This window comes from Lates calcarifer, linkage group LG12 (assembly GCF_001640805.2).
Source record: "Lates calcarifer isolate ASB-BC8 linkage group LG12, TLL_Latcal_v3, whole genome shotgun sequence".
NCBI lineage: Eukaryota > Metazoa > Chordata > Actinopteri > Centropomidae > Lates > Lates calcarifer.
In genome coordinates, this window is record NC_066844.1 from 6,793,223 (window position 1) to 6,811,314 (window position 18,092).

Consider the following 18,092-nt stretch of genomic DNA (forward strand, 5'->3'; position numbering starts at 1 on the left):
CTAAGTTGTCTTTTTTGATTAGAACAGATACCAGCTGTGCTTATTATTCCTTTTATGCCATGCTCTTGCACAAAATTTAATGACCATCCCTCCAGTAGTGGGTGAGATATTTCAGCTTGAACCAGTGTGGTTGACCAACAGGGACATGGCTTGATGCTAAATGGAGGAGTAATGCTAAAACGTAACTCCATTATAGACTAATTGATAAAGACCTACAACAGCAACATGTACATTTACAATGTTTGCTGATAGTCTTCATTACAGTCCCTGACTGATGTTCAGATGTAAGGACAGAACTGTCAGTTTCTGCAAACTTCATCCAAGCAAATAGTATCAGGTATTAGGTATCAGATATCAGGTTCTCATACTGGTATGCTCCAGAGAATAGACACACAATCATTTCCACAGAGGTGTTAGTTATATATATAAAAAAAAGCACATGCCCTCATATTCAAATTCCTCTGTTTGTTTAGTGATGGTGAGAAGTTTTACATTCATAAAGTTCCAAAGAAAGTTGGCCCTATAAAACATGTACATGCATTTACTGGCTGAGATAAATAAATCCAGTTCATCTACTAAAACAATGTGAAATATAAATAATTAGGTAATAAATAAATCATCTGCTGATGTATAATGAGCTGAAAGTAGTTGATACTTGACCCTTTTACTATTTTGAATTCACTATCATGTGGAATGAGCCTGAGGGTGCATAGTGTGATAGTATACTGTATTTTGTGTGTTTATTTGAGGCAGACAGACAGTCTGTGTGTGTGTGTGTGTGTGTGGTGGGTGGGTGGGTGCCATTCCCGTGTGCATGCAGGTGAGGAGCACTGAAGCAATTATTTCAATGAAGCTTGTGTGACAGGGTAACTGAGGGCAAATATTGACTTTTGTTTCAGCGTGGTTTCTGAAAAGCTCCTATCACATCAGCAATATCTCTGAGTCAGTAAGGTTTGTTGATAACTGCTCATCATTTCTGCCAAAGTCAAACATGCTTATAGCCCGAGGCTCCGAGAGCAAAGAGTGAAGGAATGAAACAAAGGTCTCACAGATGGACTATGGAGTGTTGTACATCACAGGAGGTCCTTTGTCAACACTTATGTGGAGAGACATTGTAGTGCTTTTAGTAACTTTTTAGTAACTTCAGCAATTTAAATGTGCTGAAAAAATAAATACTAACTAACAAAACAGTTAAAAATATACATGTTTTTGATCGATTTGTGCTTATTCCTGTTCAGAATCACAGTGGGTAAACAGCTCATATTAAATATTTAATGAAGAACTTGCTATGCTATGTGACTCTGGGGGAAATACTTGAGGCAAACCGAAATGTTTAATTTAAAAATCTCTTCGTGTGATCCTTATCTGTCAAAATTCAAATGAGCCTCCTCTACCCATACTGTCTCGCCCCCAGCAAAACACAGCAAACACCACTCACCGATTGCATGCATCCTCAAAATCAACCACTAAAGATCAAACGCTGGGGATGACTCTCGCATTTATGCATTCAGTATAATATAAAGACTGCGCAGTGCGTCTGAGGGGTCGGAGTTGGAGACAGGAAGCAGACGTGCGTTTTCACACACCATCTGGTTGATAGAGTTCCTACTGCCTTGGAGGTATCAATGTGATTAGATTAAGGATTTTATTTGTCTGGGTGGGAAATGCATCATAAAAGACCTGAGCCAAACCTTTTGCAAAGGGATGGCTCAGACTGTCGCAAATGGACAGGAGACTAAGCAATGGAGGATGATTTACTCAAGTTAAAGATGAGATACCAGGAAATATTCAGAAGAAGTAATGGTAAAATGTTTCAAAAGAAGTGTTTATCAGCTTCTAAGTGTTGTAGCTGATCTTAGTAGCAATTTGAAGCTGCTACCACACATTGTTATGAGATTACAGGAAGTTTTCCTGTAAAATCTTTATCTGCAAAGTAAACATTCACTACCGCTGTTGGGTAATTGTGGTTAATTAAAATGTATGTCCATCTGAAAAGTAGCAGAGAGGAAGTATAAACTTCCACAAGATAAAAAAAAATACTGATCTAAAATAATAAGAGTAACTCAGACATTGTAATAAAAGTTGCACTAATCAATGTTTTTATGATAACACTGAATCAGGTGGCATGTCCTTTTCTCAAGAGTAATGAACCCACAGGAAATTAAGTCTGTCCAGTCTGACCTGCAACTTTGCCATTTTAATTCACGCTCACCACCCAAGAACGAAAGACGACATTAGCGACTAGCTGGTAAACACAGTGGAGTATTTAGTAGCAACAGAGACAGGCCTTTGTATCAGGGGGTTAGAAGAGGCCAAAACAAAGCTAAAAGAAGAGTTAATATTAGACTTATATTCATCAGATGGGCAGAAACATGACTCCAAATGAATGTTGATGTTGCCCCTTGTCTGGGGGATGTATAAACAGGCAACTGTTTGCTAACAAGTTCAGCATCAGCAACTTCATTTGGTGATAATATTTCATGTTTGCATATGCTGCTTTAACTACTATACTTGAGTCAAGATGCACATGCTAATATGTTACATATTATCAAGGGCCTGGGTGTCCGTCAGCTTGGAAAATGAAGTGCAAACTGTTATGTATATTTTGGGGCTCACTGGCCACTCACAACCAAATTGCAACCCTCACCAACCTGACCTGAGCACAACCCCACCCCCACCATTGCACAACAACGCATTAAGTCGCACTAAAATCAGCTTTTTACATTACATTACAGTAATCAGAATTTACTGTAATGTATCAGATTGAAAGCCCCTATCAAGTGTCTTCTCAGTCCTGCAGCATACTCTGACTCAAATGTATTTTATGTCATATTTATTTAATGGAATCAAACTATTAGTAATGAATATGAGTCTATCAGTAAAGAATCAATTTGCCAATGTACCTATATGTACACACTCTCAACTCCACTTTGTCTTGAACACATCGTTTACTTTGGGTTGGATCCAAATGAGATCAAACACCTGTTCGGTAATCTTTGCCTGTAAGATCCCAGCAAAGGTGTGAACTTGTGTTTCCAGTTTCAATTCCAACTTAGGAAAAAATTATCACCAGTAATTTAATCCAAAAGGGGAGGCCTTGTGTGGTCTTTTTCCTGCATGGAAATGATTCACCTGCGAAGACAGTTACAACTTTAATGTCCACCTTTTTGCCCTGAGGCAGGAAGTGTCCCTCCCTTACCCTCATTTAGGTTTGGTGAGTTTAGTTGCACAACTTTGAGGTGTACCTCTGTATTTTGTGGTTTTCTACTGAAACAGCTCCAACTTTGACTCCAGATATCCTTGATTTCAGTAATTTGTTAATCTCCCTCAGTTCTGTGCAGGATGCTGTCGTTACCTCAGTCTCCATGTTGCGTAGCCTGTTGGCCAAAAGGTCAGCAGCGGTATTTGTCATCAGTGCTTGTGGGATTGTGAGTGGCTATCTGGCAACACACCAGAAGAGACTATGTTTTCTGGACGAGTCTATTCCTGCGTGCAGCGCCATTCTCACACCATCTACTGCTTCAGTTGCTTCAAATTCGTTTTTGCTGGCACAGCCATTCGCTTGGTGACGTGCAAAGTTTCAGTCCAACAAAAGTCTGGCAACCGCATGCGGAAATGGCAAAGACAGACAAGCTTGAAGAAATGTAATTTAACAAGCTACCAGACTGAACATGATTTAAAGCTGTTACTTTCCTTATGTTCAAACAACAACGACGACGAAGCATCGAGGCTTAACATTTGTCAAGTTGTTTCACTGCAGTGCTGTTTGTCTGCAGTGGAAACTATCAACCAACCCAGCAACAGGAAACTGGATGAAAAAAAGTTTGACAGCCTGATTAACATGATGAGTAGTACAGTCTGAAACACATCTCCAGTTGCAGGACATGTAATGGCTTTAGTGTTGCAGCACATTCCACCAAACACAGCAACATACAGTATGCAACAATTGTATAAAAAAAAAGAAGCTACAAATAGTGGGAAATCTCAGCTTTAAATGTAGCAAATAAGTATTGAGAATGTTTTCTCCTTGATTTAACTCTTCACTGTTTGTTACAACCATGAGTGAACCACTTGAAGAGATTTGTTTTTAGGCTGGTTCTTAATCGGTTTTCTTATTGATATCAAAATCAAAATAGAGCTAAAATGAGACTGGAGTTAGAGTACATTCATTAGGAAACACACCAGGAAAAGCCAGAAGTCACAGCTCTGAATGACTGCTAATATGGCTATGTATTTGTTAAGAAATACTAACATTACTAGTGTACAGTATTCAAGTATTATATTGTAATACATTACAAAGGTTATATGTTGCTTGCACCATGCAGCCAGGCTACCTGTTTTTTGGTACACCTGCTGATGATCCAGATTGAAAACATGCCAAATATCAGATTCAATTTTATCTTCTATCTTTTAATGTTATAGTGTGACATTTGTATTATATAATAAAGTCACAGTGCACCACTTGAGACTATGAATTGACAAGGTTTTTGCCTCATTTACAGTGATTTCCCAGCAACATGTTTAAAAAAAAGTGCCTGCATTTCAGTTGCATGTGTGATATCATAAGACCTAAAGAAGTCAAGCACATATATAGATCTTTATCACTGCACAGTACTTTAGAATATTGACTGACTGATCTACATTCATATTCCAGCTATTTGCAACTATGACTTTGACCAACTGTGTGTCATGTCTGTTCCTTCTCATCTCCCTTCATCCCCTCTCATTCTCCTCAGTGCTTCATTGCATAACCTCCTATACCATCTTTTCACCTCATACCCTTTGGTTTTTGCACATCTGCAGGCTCAGGCATGTCTCTGCACCGCAAACTGTTTTACAGGCAGCGTAATTCCTTGGCTCACTGCCCGACTGTTGATCATCAGGAGGTGGATCTTAACATGACCTAATAACTGTCCTTGTGTTGAGTAATGTTATAGTTGAAGCCCCTCTGTTTCCATAAGGAAGAAATTCAACAGGACTGCATTACTCACAGTGCACTGCTGAAATGTATTTAGTTGAATGTTAAATGTTGAATGTTAGTTGTATCAAATTGTACTCAACAGTGTACAATCAACAGTGGTCATTTATTCGTGAAACATGCCTCGCATGATGCCACGTGTGGTGGTAAAAGTATTGTAGGTTGAATCACATTTTTCTAGGCTGATGAAAAACTTGTTTTCTATCTGATTAACCCCCCCACCTCCCCCCCAAACAGTGTTGTACAAGCATACAAGAGTTGTAATAAAGTAAGAGAAGCTAACGCACCTCATATTCTGACACTCACTTCACTCAACAAAGATTACACAGAGGCCTTCTACTGGTGTTTATTGACTTTGCTAAGACAACTCAGGTGGGTCACTGACACCTGTTTACAGTAAGGACACCTGCGCAACCATTACTCATATCAAGATCACAGTCAACCAATTGTGGCTTCGTATTTGACTTCCAGTCTGTTAGTTTCCTTTGGCGCATTGTCTTTCAACCATGCAAGTGTTGTTCTAGAGCCAAAATAAAGGTCAAATGCTAGTTGAAGAAACTGCCATGCAAATTTGAAAGTTAATGGAGTGGATGTGGGTAAAGCCAAAAGCAAACAGATGTTTGGTCCTCATAAATGTCTGCAATTAATTCTTTTTATACGAGCAAACTATTTTAAACTATTACAGTGTGTTCAGTTTTGATGGCACCGCAATGTCATACCGTGTCATAAATTGTAAATTTGTGCACGCTCACGCTTGCATGTACGAAATGCACACAAGCCTTTATGCACAAGCGCGTGCACAAACACACACATTCACATCCCATTTTCATATCGAAATTGTCCAATGAAAGGAGGTTGTCATCGCTCACGGTTTGATTTGGTGTGTCTACAAACACTTAGCTGCTGAGAAGTCTTGACGCAGTTTGTGCACACCCACTCTGTATCTCACAATTAGTCCATTCAGACTGTGGCTAACCATATCAAACACACAGCTCCTGCATTTGAAAATAGAAGAATAGAAAACATGTCCTGGAACTGGAAAAGAAAAAGAAACTTTAGGCTTTAGTGGGTGCTATCAGAGGACTGGCCATTTAGCGACTTACATGGTAAATTAAGAGCAAGATTAGAGGGGAAAGATTAGATATACACATCTTAAAGTACTTTTATTGTTGTGGGTGACCACTGTTTTGCTAATTTTCTTTCAAGGCCTTTTCACAAACACCTGTTATTTCTGTGCTTTTGACAGAGCCACATTGTTCAAACTGGCCTAAATTACGCAAAGCGATCCTCTAGAGGAAAAAAGGTTTTAATCACAATGCATCACTCACTCTGCAGTTAGCAAACAGAAATGCACAGACAGTTTTTGCATTTCACAAGATCAAGCTCTGAATGAATGGAAATAACGCCTGTTTCAGAGGTGAGATGTAGTGCTGACGACACTTTCTCCATCAATGTTAAAGTCAATATTCTAAAGTACTGTGCAGTGATAAAGATCTATATATGTGCTTGTTTTCTTTAGGTCTTATGATATCACACATGCAACTGAAATGCAGGTACTTTTTTTGGTACACATGTTGCTGGGAAATCACTGTAAATGAGGCAAAAGTGGTGCACTGTGACTTTATAATATAACAGAAATGTCATACTATAACAATAAATGAAGATAAAAGTGAAATTCTTGAAAACAACAACATAATGATAATGATAATAATAATGACAACAGAAGTCATAAAAGAGTGTTTTAATGAGAAAGAAATTGATTTTACTTATTTCATAGATTTATTTTTTATACATGAAATATGTAGACTAATGTATGTGGAAATTTAGGTTGAAGTTGTTCATAGCCCTGTTGGGAATTTACAATACATGAGGTCACCAAAGTGCAACAAAACTAATTCATGTTAGTGAGGGTTATTAAATACACACCAGACCTAGGGAAGACACATAATCAAGGAGATTAAATGTAAACACCTGTGGGACTGTAGCATGGTCGGCATGTGTGCATTTACAAAAAATAATCCAGTATATAGTATCATAATATCAGTATATAGTAATATGATGCTCTAAATCTTACTTAAGATACTTTAAGTACATTTTGCAGATGAAACTTTTGCACTGTAACTCAAGTAAGAATTTCAGTGCAAGACTTAGAGTATGTTCCATTACTGTGTTGCTCATATTCATAGTCATAGTTCATATTTTTTCCAAGTCTGTCTTAAAACAATTCACACACTCATATGTACACTCAGAGCATCCCTGTCCATGCTGGCTTCAGAGAGATCAAAGAGCAAATACAGTGTATGATGAGTGTGTGATGAGAGACAGAATCCACAGTCCTGGACCCGGGGATTTTTTTTTTTTTTTTTTTTTACCTAAGTTCATTGTCATTCAAGTCCTAATATGAGGCTTCAGTAGTCTAAGTTAGACATATCAAGCAGGTAGGTTAACATCTTTTTAACAGCAAGTCCTCTTTTGTGACTAGAATTAATTACCACTCATGGTTGCAGAGGTCACTGTTGCTCAGCGAAGTTACATTATGTTGCCTTAACAAGTAAGTAGTGTTGTGAGGGGCATCTCTTGGCTGGATTACTGTAATTCCTTGTGTATGGGTCATATGGTCATATGGTTCACAACGCAGCTGCCAGACTTTTAACTGATCCAAAAAAACAAAAACAAAACAACAACAACAACAACAAAAAAACAAAAACAAAAAAAAAAACACGGCACTCCTGTCCTGGCACACTCGCATTGGTTACCAGTAAAATACAGAATTGATTTTAAAATCTTGCCCCCCCCCCCCCCCCCCTTTTTTTTTTTTTTTACAAAGCCTGTAATGTTTCAGCTCTATAACACATTACTGATCTTCTGATTCCTTATCCTGCCCCAGGTCATCCTCACAACAACATCTTTCAGTCCCAAAGTCAAACCAAAGGTTTGTCTTTTGGTGCCCCCAAGCTACCTACCTTTTTTTTTTTTATCATTATTATTTTTATCTTGCTTTTAGTTCAGTCTGAAATTGCCCATTGATTTTGTTAATGGCCACTCTTAATAATTAATTTCTATCTTATTGTTAATGTCAGTATCTTAATCTGTTGCAGCTTTTATTCAAGTTTCCTCACATCTTTCATTTCTCTTGTATTGATTTTGATTTTATCCTCCTGCTAATCCTCTTGGCATGGTTGTAAAACTTTTTTGGGTCAACTGCTGCTGTTTTTAAATGCACTGTATGAATGAAAATGACTTGACTTGACTTTTTAAAGATTGGGAACTACTTTAATGATCCTATCCTCAATCGGAAGTACCTCAAATTTGTACCTCAGTACCAGACTAAGATGCACTCAGTTATTTTCCATCACTGCACCTGGAACCATTGTGCTAATTAGAAAACGTTTTATTCTCTTATACATTTTATTTTATTTTTTTTACACAGTGATAAAATTCTTTAGTCTCTTATCGCTTTGAATTGTCTGTAACCAAAGAACTGGGGTCAACTAGTAGTGTTTGAGGAGGTCTGAGCTAATCTGCAAGACACATGGCACTTCAGACACACACACACACACACACACACACACACTGGGCTGTGTGCATAAGTAAACACAACTGCCCTATAAATACAAATTGCAGTCAATGGTGCTGGAATTCCTTTGCACTCACTCACCCAGTCACTTGCCCTGACTCCTTCTCACTTTGTACACACCCCCAGCAGGTGCTTTCACTTGTAATTTAGTTTGCAGTTGGGCTTTAGGCTGTGACTTTCAGGTTAAGTGCAATTGTACCAAAGAGCCTGGGAGGGTCAGAGACCTTGGGGCTGAGGGCTCTGCGGCAGTGATCGGGGGGAGAGATTGAACAGATTGAGGGGTTCCCTCTGCCTGCTGCACCTCTGTAGCGCCGGGACTGAGGCAAGCGTTTGGTCAGAAACAAGACAAGAGTTCATCTTTCATCCTGAACAGAACCAGAGCTGCGCTGCATCTACCATCATCCACTCAAGTCTTTGCCTCTGGCCATCAGAGCATCTTTGCCTCGGTAAGAAGACACAGCCTTACACGTCTTGAATATTTGATGTTTGACTTAGGAAGTAATATAGTGTTTACTTTATTTTTCAAACTATTATTATTATTTGAAGCAGGTATATTCATCTGACACTTAGTGTTGTGTGCTGGCAATTCACAAAATCATGTTTTCTTTTCATATTCAAATAGCACAGATGTGCAGCCCACACCTGTCTGTTACTGATATTGATAACATTGTCATCATCTCATCTTTTAGGGAAAATAAAAGGCATCTTCTGTGCAACTTACCTGGTATAGGATTGACAGTATCTGCATAATTTTTGTCATTTATATTTACAGTATATGTTTTCTATATATATTATTAATTATACTTGTATACAGGCATATAGCGTTGTCAGTCAGCTAAAAAATAACACAGATAACCTGATTTATAATCAGAATTTTGGTAAAAAGGCAGTTTCACAAAATCAGTAACTTCACTGTCCAGAGTGTGAAAACATAACAGAGTCTGGATGCAAGTTTGAGAACACAAAAATTTAAGTTGTTATGTTAGTTTAGCATTTTTTTCTTGGTCACAACAATAAACATGAGTTCTGGTTTGAATGTTTTAGGTAAGTTGACAACTATGAATTGAAAAAAAAAGCATATCAGGGCAAATAAAATTGTACTGTTAACAAATAATCATACAAAAAAACGGCCACCAGGGGAGAGTGGAAGAGAAGAGTTGGATGAAAAGCTGTTATCTTATTAATTTATCTATTTATTTTTTGGGTTTTCTTTGTGTTTGCTCTTTATCTTAATCACGCTGGCCTGTTTTTCTAGTTTGTATATGCACAACTGCATATTAGCTTTCACTCAGAAAGATAAAAAAAAACAAAATGTGGTCAGATAGAAGCCGTCTGAGTGGTTGTTGGCAGTTTCATGCAAAAAAAAAACAAACCCCACAATGATAAGCTAACGTAATCAAAATAGAGTTGTCACTCGTGTCCAGAAAAAGCCGATGGATTTGATAATGATTTTGATTAAAGGTGGAAATTCAATACAACAGTTACTCAACAAAGCTGTAATAAGAGTAAGTTGCAAACAGAAATAACAGAACTGGACTTTGTGCTCTGTTATTCCTGAAGGCACAGGTGCATTTTTATCTTGTCATTCAGAACTATCATATCAAGGTAATCTACATCATGACGCTAATGTTTATGTAAAAAAGCCTGAGATGGAAGGATATTACCCATGGAGCATCCTAAAACCTGCTCTGCATAAGAGACTGTACTCTAAGAGTGATAATTTCCTGTCTATAGCTCAGTTCAGTGAGGTTATATCTTTAAGAATCCATTTTCCATAGAGATAATAAAGGAGGTATAAATCCAGCTTAAAGGTTCAGTTATACTCAATATTAGATGAGTATATGGATATGTGCATTTCATCCGTATTTGCACGTTTTCTGAAAACTTGCAGATACAGATGAAACAGGGAAGTATCACCAGAAATCGTGGGGGCAGTGTAGCCAACAGTTCAAGCGAGAAATTTTTAAGAATGGCAGGACTTTTTGAGTCAATTTCTGAAAAGAATTCTCTGTCCACATGTTGTGATGTATATAATGGCCTCACTGCCATCTACAACCCTACCTTGTAGATGTAATTTCCAAGAGTCAGGGTTGAATTGAAAATGTGCAAAACAGATGGGTGGAAATGGCACTTTCTAAAGCTAATGTTAAAAGATATTTTTTGTGTAACTTTTAAAACTACTATTAAAAACCTGCTCTCTCTGATCTCCTCATAATCAGCACTAAATCCAGCTGAACCAGCACATGCCTTAGGCTCCATATCTTCAGTGTCTGCGAACAAAAACAGGTAACAGGTTTGTTCTTCCATCCGTCTGTGACACGACTCCAATCTTCAGGTCGAATCTCAGTTATATGAAGTTTATCATCTGCATCATTAACTGTAAATACAGCCTTCTGTTAAAATTAATTTGGACCAACAGCAAAGGCATTTGAAATGGTTTGGTGTTTCCTAGGATACTGGCCTAATGCCAGTGCACCTGACTAACAGAAGAAATGAATCAGCCACTCCAACAACACCCCTCACTGGCAGTTATTACAACCTGTCCAGGGCTGGTGAAATATAATAGATATAATAAAACATAAAGAATATAATAAAAGGTAATTAAAGATGGAGTTAACAGATAGGAAATGGGGATGTTGAGTGGCCTGTTAACTGCAGATTCTGTAAACAGTAATAAAAATAGAAAGCATTTACACACAATCAGCCTTTATTTGCACTTCATAAAATTAGCAAAAACTCTAAAAATAGACCACTCCTACACCTCAACCTGATTTTATAATGTGAACAGAGCAGCTGCACGTGTCACAGCTGCCATAAAAAAAGATCCATTTCACTTTCTCCAACCTGCAGACTTTATTTCCCAGCAATCGTCACGTTGAGCGAGCAGTGCGATGCAATGATAAAACCCCATCTTTTTCCCTTGTTCTCGGAACAATAAGTTCCTTAGTTGGTCTAAGTTTCCCATGAGAAACAATAACAAGGGCGAAAAAAATCTCCCTTTAACACTCACATGGCAAATAGTCACATCTGGCTGTACACACTCCTTTAACTCCAGACTCAAACAGCACAGACCTATTCTTTTTTGTGTGTGTGTGTGATGAGCAGAGTGCTTAAACATTTTGGCCACTTTTAAATTCTCAAAGCTTTTCAACATGTGACACTTTCTTTTTCCCCAACTGGGATTGAATCATTCAAGTTAAACACACTTTTGAAAGAGAATGCTTTTAGTTGTTTTAATCACTACTCATTAACTTTAATCCAAACACCTTGCTGACATCTGTCACAAAACTGTTGCAGCAACAATGATGAATGAGCTAACAGGTTAATTTTAAGCTAGTTTGGTTGTATTGGTCTGCAACAGAAGGATCAAATGCTCTGTAACTTAACTTGTAATTTTAATACATAGGTCATTCTTGGTTAGTTTGGTTTTGATTTCTTGCCAAAAAACACAAAAACTAAAATAAAAGCATGTGCACAGCCTCAATCCAAGTTCAGGAATGTCACCTCAAATAATCACCATTTTCATATTAAATGAGACCAAGCATATAGAGGAAATATGGTTCCCAGTGTGGATGCCTTCAGTCCTGAGTTCCCTTCCTTAGGTGTCAAAGGCTGACTTTGCTGAGTAAATGGAGCAAGCTCTAATGCTCCTGAAATGAATATCAGCGTCTTGACCAAACTCATATAGAGATCAGTCAGGGTCTTAATCCCTCTCCCCAGGGTGTATGTGTTTGTGTCTTTTTCTTGTGCCCCCTCTTCCTTTTGGAAGAAGGTAATATGGCTAAATTTGCTTTGCTAATGGGCTTAGCGCAAGCTGTTACAGAGCAGAGTCAACACGCTGCCAACCAGGCTGGGATACCAATGGTTTTTAATCTGACTCCTGATGGAGTGAAAGGGAGAGTGGGTTATAGCTTAGGAGAAATTTGGAGATAAAAGGAAGACCAGGGAGGAGGTTTTACAATGGGGGGTTGAAGACCAAAGACTAGAAGATTTTTTTTTGGATGGGGGGCAGGGAAGATAACTTCATTTATCTTTGGTAAGAGAAAAAAGAAACAATTATTATCAGTCTTACATTTAATTATACCAAAAGAAACCTTAAAGATCAACAGTTGTGAAAAAGCTTGTGCTCTTAAATCCAGGCTTTTAAGTGTCAAGAGAAATGCTTTCACACTCTCAAGACACAAGAACATCATTCACTTTATTCCATTTGCAAAAGGTGGCAAAATGTGACCAAAAAAGCGAATGTCATAGCACTGTTAACACAATACAACCCAAACTTTTTTCTCATATTCACCTTTTGGATATGCAATAAACTGATCCTTTTGCATCTGAAAAACCTCTTCTCTTTTTACTGTAACAAAGATTTAATGTCAGTTAGATTAATTTTAAACTCTCAGATAATTTTAGCAGATGGGTGTGGTAAATCATTTGGCAAACTTTATGAGACTCTAATTTCTTTGTGTCAAGTCATGGCTTTGACAAATAAAGCCATGACTCTCCTTGAACATGTGCACTGTGGGAGCACACTTCCTTTACTGTGGCATCAGCTACAACTGCTGATAACCCAGTGTGTGTGTGTGTGTGTGTGTGTGTGACTTCGATGTGCCTTTCCATATGCCAGCTGTGGCGGGTGCACATCATGCGTGCCATATGCGAATTCACCATGAGATTACAACGCTTGTGCTACAGCTGACATCCATAAATGGACACTTACAGTGGCAATTTCCTGACCAGACCCTATCAGCCTAGTCTTCATAAAAAGCACACTTTTTTTTTTTTGCACATGTGGTTCTGTGCAGATTTTGTGCACGCCCCTCTCCACATTATCTAACTTCCATTTGATTAAAATCTCCAGCTGACAGTGGAGACAGAAGGCTGCAGAGACGGCACCTTGAAAGCCAAGGCAGACAGCGGAGCTGCTTCAGGTCTCAATGCAAGTCACCTAACCCCAAGACATGAGCCATTCTGAGCCACTGACCCACAAATAAGAGACTCAGTCAAATCCATTTTGCCCCATGCCTGTCAGCGCTGTGTGTGTTTTTAACTCTCCTGAGAGTCATTTTCCTGGTATCTCCATTAGGCTCAGGGGTTCTTATAGAGCCACGACCAGCACGGTCTCACCACAGTTCTACTCATAACACTTTACGAAAAGGAATTCATGTTTGCAGCTGCATTGATGGAGTTTGTTACAAAGCTGAAACAAATGCTGGTGTAGCAACCAGAGGATTGTAAGAAAGGAACTTTGGGTAAAGGTATTGTCTTTTTTACTTAAATCATAAAATAATGTTATAGTCAAAGTAATGTTGAACCACTTGAATGTGAACATCTTTTCTCCTCTTTGTTGATTCTTCTTAATTTATTACTATTCAGGATAATTAGAAACTTGGTTTGTCTTGTTTGTTTGTCTCCAGGTCCAGTTATGTCAAACTCAGTGGGCAGTTTATCGGAAGGCACAGTGTACGGGTCCCGGATTGGGATGACAGAGGACTCCCTCACTATTCTGGAGAGAAACAGGGGCTCTGGAGAGCCCTGGGACATGGGGGAGACCAAACCGAATGTGGAAACTCTAGAGCGTGGTCTTTACCTCTCCTGCTTTGACATGCTTCTCACTGAAGATGCGGCGTGGCTCGTGAAAGTTTCAGAGGCCTCCCAGACGCTGGCCGTACCCATGGCTCACATGGAGCCCCGGGAAGAGCCAGAGCAGTGCCCCGTCATCGACAGCCAGGAACAGGGACTCTCTCCGGGGCTGGAGGGCCAGGAGGAGGAGCGGTCTCTGGAGCAGGTGCAGAGCATGGTGGTGGGAGAAGTGCTGAAGGACATTGAAACAGCCTGCAAACTGCTCAACATCCCCCCAGGTAGGCTGCCTTCCACCACACCTGCTACTGCAGTCTGTCATCCTTAAGTGGGGTGTTACGGTATCATGGTATACAACTGACAAAGAAACAAACCTTTAAAGTAAACAAGGCCTTTTTCATGACAAAAAGAAAACCCAAAAGTGTTGCCCGTTATTAAGGAATATTGATTCAGAGATGCTTAAGCCACTGGTTCGTACTCCTAAAATCAACATATATTTGAATGAATAGCACAGGCACGATGACAGAGCTCTTAAATCATGTTCTTACTGACGCACAGCCATGTTTGCCTTCTCCAGGATCTGTTTAATCCTGACCTTTGCATGCGTTTTCTTGGGTTGTAACAGTGATGGTTCTTTCCTGCCAGTAGACGTGTACACAGTCTTAAGGGCGAGGTCTTTCATGCTCACAGAGCAAACACAGGAGGCATTATGCATTGTAAGGCTCCTGGCTGTCATAAACCAATGTGATCCTCAGTCATCTGTTCTACTGATTATAATTGTAGTGCCATAAAAGCCTTGTAACTTTGTGGGTATAGTCAATTTATTATGTAAAAAAGAAAAACCCTGAACATAATACACACTGTAAAGAAAAACAAACTATGAATTTAACTGATTAACTTAGTCCAGTATGACTAGGATAATCTCTGTGGAAGAATGACCCCCAAACCAGGTAATTTACAGCAGTGGCAGCTGGGAGTTTTCTCACCATTTTTAATATCTTTCTTTGTTTTCTTAGATCCTATAGAGTGGAACACAGGGAATGTGCAGAAGTGGCTGCTGTGGACCGAACATCTGTACAGGTTGCCTCACGCAGGAAAATCTTTCCAGGAGCTGACGGGAAAGGACCTTTGTGTCATGAGCGAGGAGGAGTTTCGCCAGCGCTCGCCGCTCTGCGGGGACACGCTGCATGCACACCTGGACATATGGAAGTCAGGTAAGGGTGTGATATTTATTTAACGAGTTCATCATAGACTGCGGCACCTCCTACAATGACTGTATTGTTTGTAATGTTTGGCTGTTTTGAACTTTTGAATGTGTGTGCATGTGTATGTTTTGGAGGGGGTAAGAGGTAAGCATAAGCATTAATTAATCTAAAGTAAAAGCTTTTAACACTTAATATTTGTCTCTTTTTTCCCTCCAGCTGCCTGGATGAAAGAGAGGTGTTCAGTTGTAGATACCAAAACTACAGGTAGGTTTGTTTTTCTTACAAGCTAAAGTAAATGAAAGGAGCATATACAGTTTGTACAGAGTTATAAATCTAATACACAGTAGTACTTTAAGTTTTGACACACTTTTGCATTGTGCATTTTCTGTGTCGTGTCTGTGTTGATTAAAAGTTAAGGGCCTGGTCTTTTTGTATGTGTATGTGACTTTTCTCATTGAATCACAACACAGTAACCCTCACAACCGCATATTTTATTGTGCAGGCAACGAAGAGCTTTGGTCTGAAGCAGATTCATCCTGTTCAGGTCAGCCTATCCATCTGTGGCAGTTCCTCCGAGAACTCCTGCTCAAACCTCACAGCTATGGACGCTGCATCCGCTGGCTCAATAAAGAAAAAGGTTTGTTCTTTTCTTCCACAGAAATTTCAAATGCTTTGATCACTGTAACTGACAGCAGTTACACATTTCACAATAAAAATATGTCAAATGACGTTAAAACAATGTGATGATGTGAAAGGGATCACTTGTAGAGATGGACCTATACAGAATTGGTGGCTCCACACAAATTTCTGGAGCTTCATAGTGAGTTTACTATTTGGTACTCTCTCTGCTGTTCAGAGACCAAAGCACCAAACAGCAGATAGACACAGTTGTTGTCTGAGCCAGATATTTCCCTCAGGCGGGGGAGACCAAAACAGAACTAAAAGAGAATTAATATTGGACTGAAGTAAAGTTTGGATTAGGTTTAGGGTTAGGGTTGCAATTTCAACTTTAACTCACTAGCAGAGTTTATGTATATAAAAAAATCAACTTGTTAACATTGTTTCAAAAACTCCATAATCAACATGTTAAAAATCATTAATATTAAGTTGTTTCAGAGCAGATTTCAGCTGTTTTCCTGAGAAAATGTAAATGTAAATTTATTTTGCATAATGGCACAATACATTTATATTACAGTATGTATCATAGCATATACTTTTTTATTTTTATAGTTACTCTGTTTCATTCATTGTATGTCAGTGCTGACTCTTACGTGCTGTGGCGTGTTGTTACAAATGTCAAATCTCTTTTGACCAGGTATTTTTAAAATTGAAGACTCAGCTCATGTTGCGAGACTGTGGGGACTCAGAAAGAACCGACCGGCTATGAACTATGACAAACTGAGCCGCTCCATACGTCAGTACTACAAGAAGGGCATAATCCGTAAGCCTGACGTGTCTCAGAGACTGGTGTACCAGTTTGTTCACCCAGTATGAGGCTGCAGCAGAGTGGGAGGAGAAGGAGGAGGAGGAAGAGATGGAAACCTACAAATTAAAAGGACACACTATCCGACCATGCACTTGAACACCTAAGTCCTGAGATGAAAAGATGACAGGAGACACATGCACTGACCAACCCCAATGGCACACACTTCCACTGCCAGCACAGAACAGCTGGCAGCCACTGCATGAAGGCAGATCTGTGCATGGGCCGAGAGGAAGAGTCAAACCAGTGTGGCTGCTGAGGCTTTTTCCTGCTGCACAATGAAACAACCAGAGATTTTTAAAAAGATGAAAAATAAAATGAACTGCCTTTTCATTTGCATGATCTGCCTGTTTATTTTCCATAATGTGATTCTCAATTACCCCTTTTCTCATTACAACAAACAGTTAGACCTGATAGCTCTTATATACAAGCTTCAGGAAAACGCCCATCGCCCACAGCTACATTTGCTTTGTCTTTTCCTTTCGCTCATCGTGACCGTGGTCTCTGTTTGATTTAGAGCCAGTTTTTCTGCCACAGTTGAACATGTGGTTAGGATTGTTTTGCTTCTTCAGTGGGTTTGGTCCCTAGTTGTTATACATACAATCAGTCAGTCGATTCCTGTAACCAATACACAGGAAAGATATGCTTTGTTTTTTTCTTATCTGATTCAAGGGTGAAAACCTTTGGAGGATCCTTAACTCCCTGCTGTGACTGTGTTTTTAATGCCGACTATGTATTTTATATGTATTTTTGTTTCTCTAAGGTGTAACTTAGTAAAGAGTGAAACATTCCCTAAATATTGTTTCACTGCAGAGGAGCTCTGCTCTATGTTTTATATTTTTCAGTTTTGGTTTATACTGCCGTATATTGCATTTTATTTTGTGGGTGTTTTATTATGGAGACCCAAAGTGTTCAAAATAAAATAAATAGAAAATGAAATAAGTAATCAAATAAATACATGCAGACAAAACATATCATATAACTGTGAAATTATGAAATAAATTAACAAATGTTTTGCCAAGCAGGATGACCCAACATTTCATTTCAAAACTTGAAGTATTGGATTACTTCACAATTACATAATTATATATATATATAATCTGAATTTATTCTGATGAATATTTTTTTCATGTTTTATTTATTTATTGAATTTCAAATGCTTTGCATGTCCATATTTTACACTCAATTCGTTCTTACCATAGTGCTTACTATATTTTCACCTGGAGATTTGCCTAAATGTCTGCCTTAATAACACAATATCCAAGCTTCAAAAAG

The 18,092-nt window shown here is 38.8% G+C and overlaps 1 protein-coding gene across 1 annotated transcript; it reads left to right on the plus strand.

Moving 5' to 3' along the window:
• Positions 1-8,633: 8,633 nt before the first annotated feature.
• On the plus strand, positions 8,634-17,150 carry LOC108888092 (SAM pointed domain-containing Ets transcription factor). Its single transcript, XM_018683910.2, has 6 exons — positions 8,634-9,001; positions 13,967-14,410; positions 15,146-15,343; positions 15,551-15,598; positions 15,837-15,971; positions 16,650-17,150. The coding sequence occupies exons 2-6, from the start codon at positions 13,975-13,977 to the stop codon at positions 16,826-16,828; spliced, it is 996 nt and encodes a 331-aa protein (XP_018539426.1). The 5' UTR covers positions 8,634-9,001; positions 13,967-13,974; the 3' UTR covers positions 16,829-17,150.
• Positions 17,151-18,092: the final 942 nt, after the last annotated feature.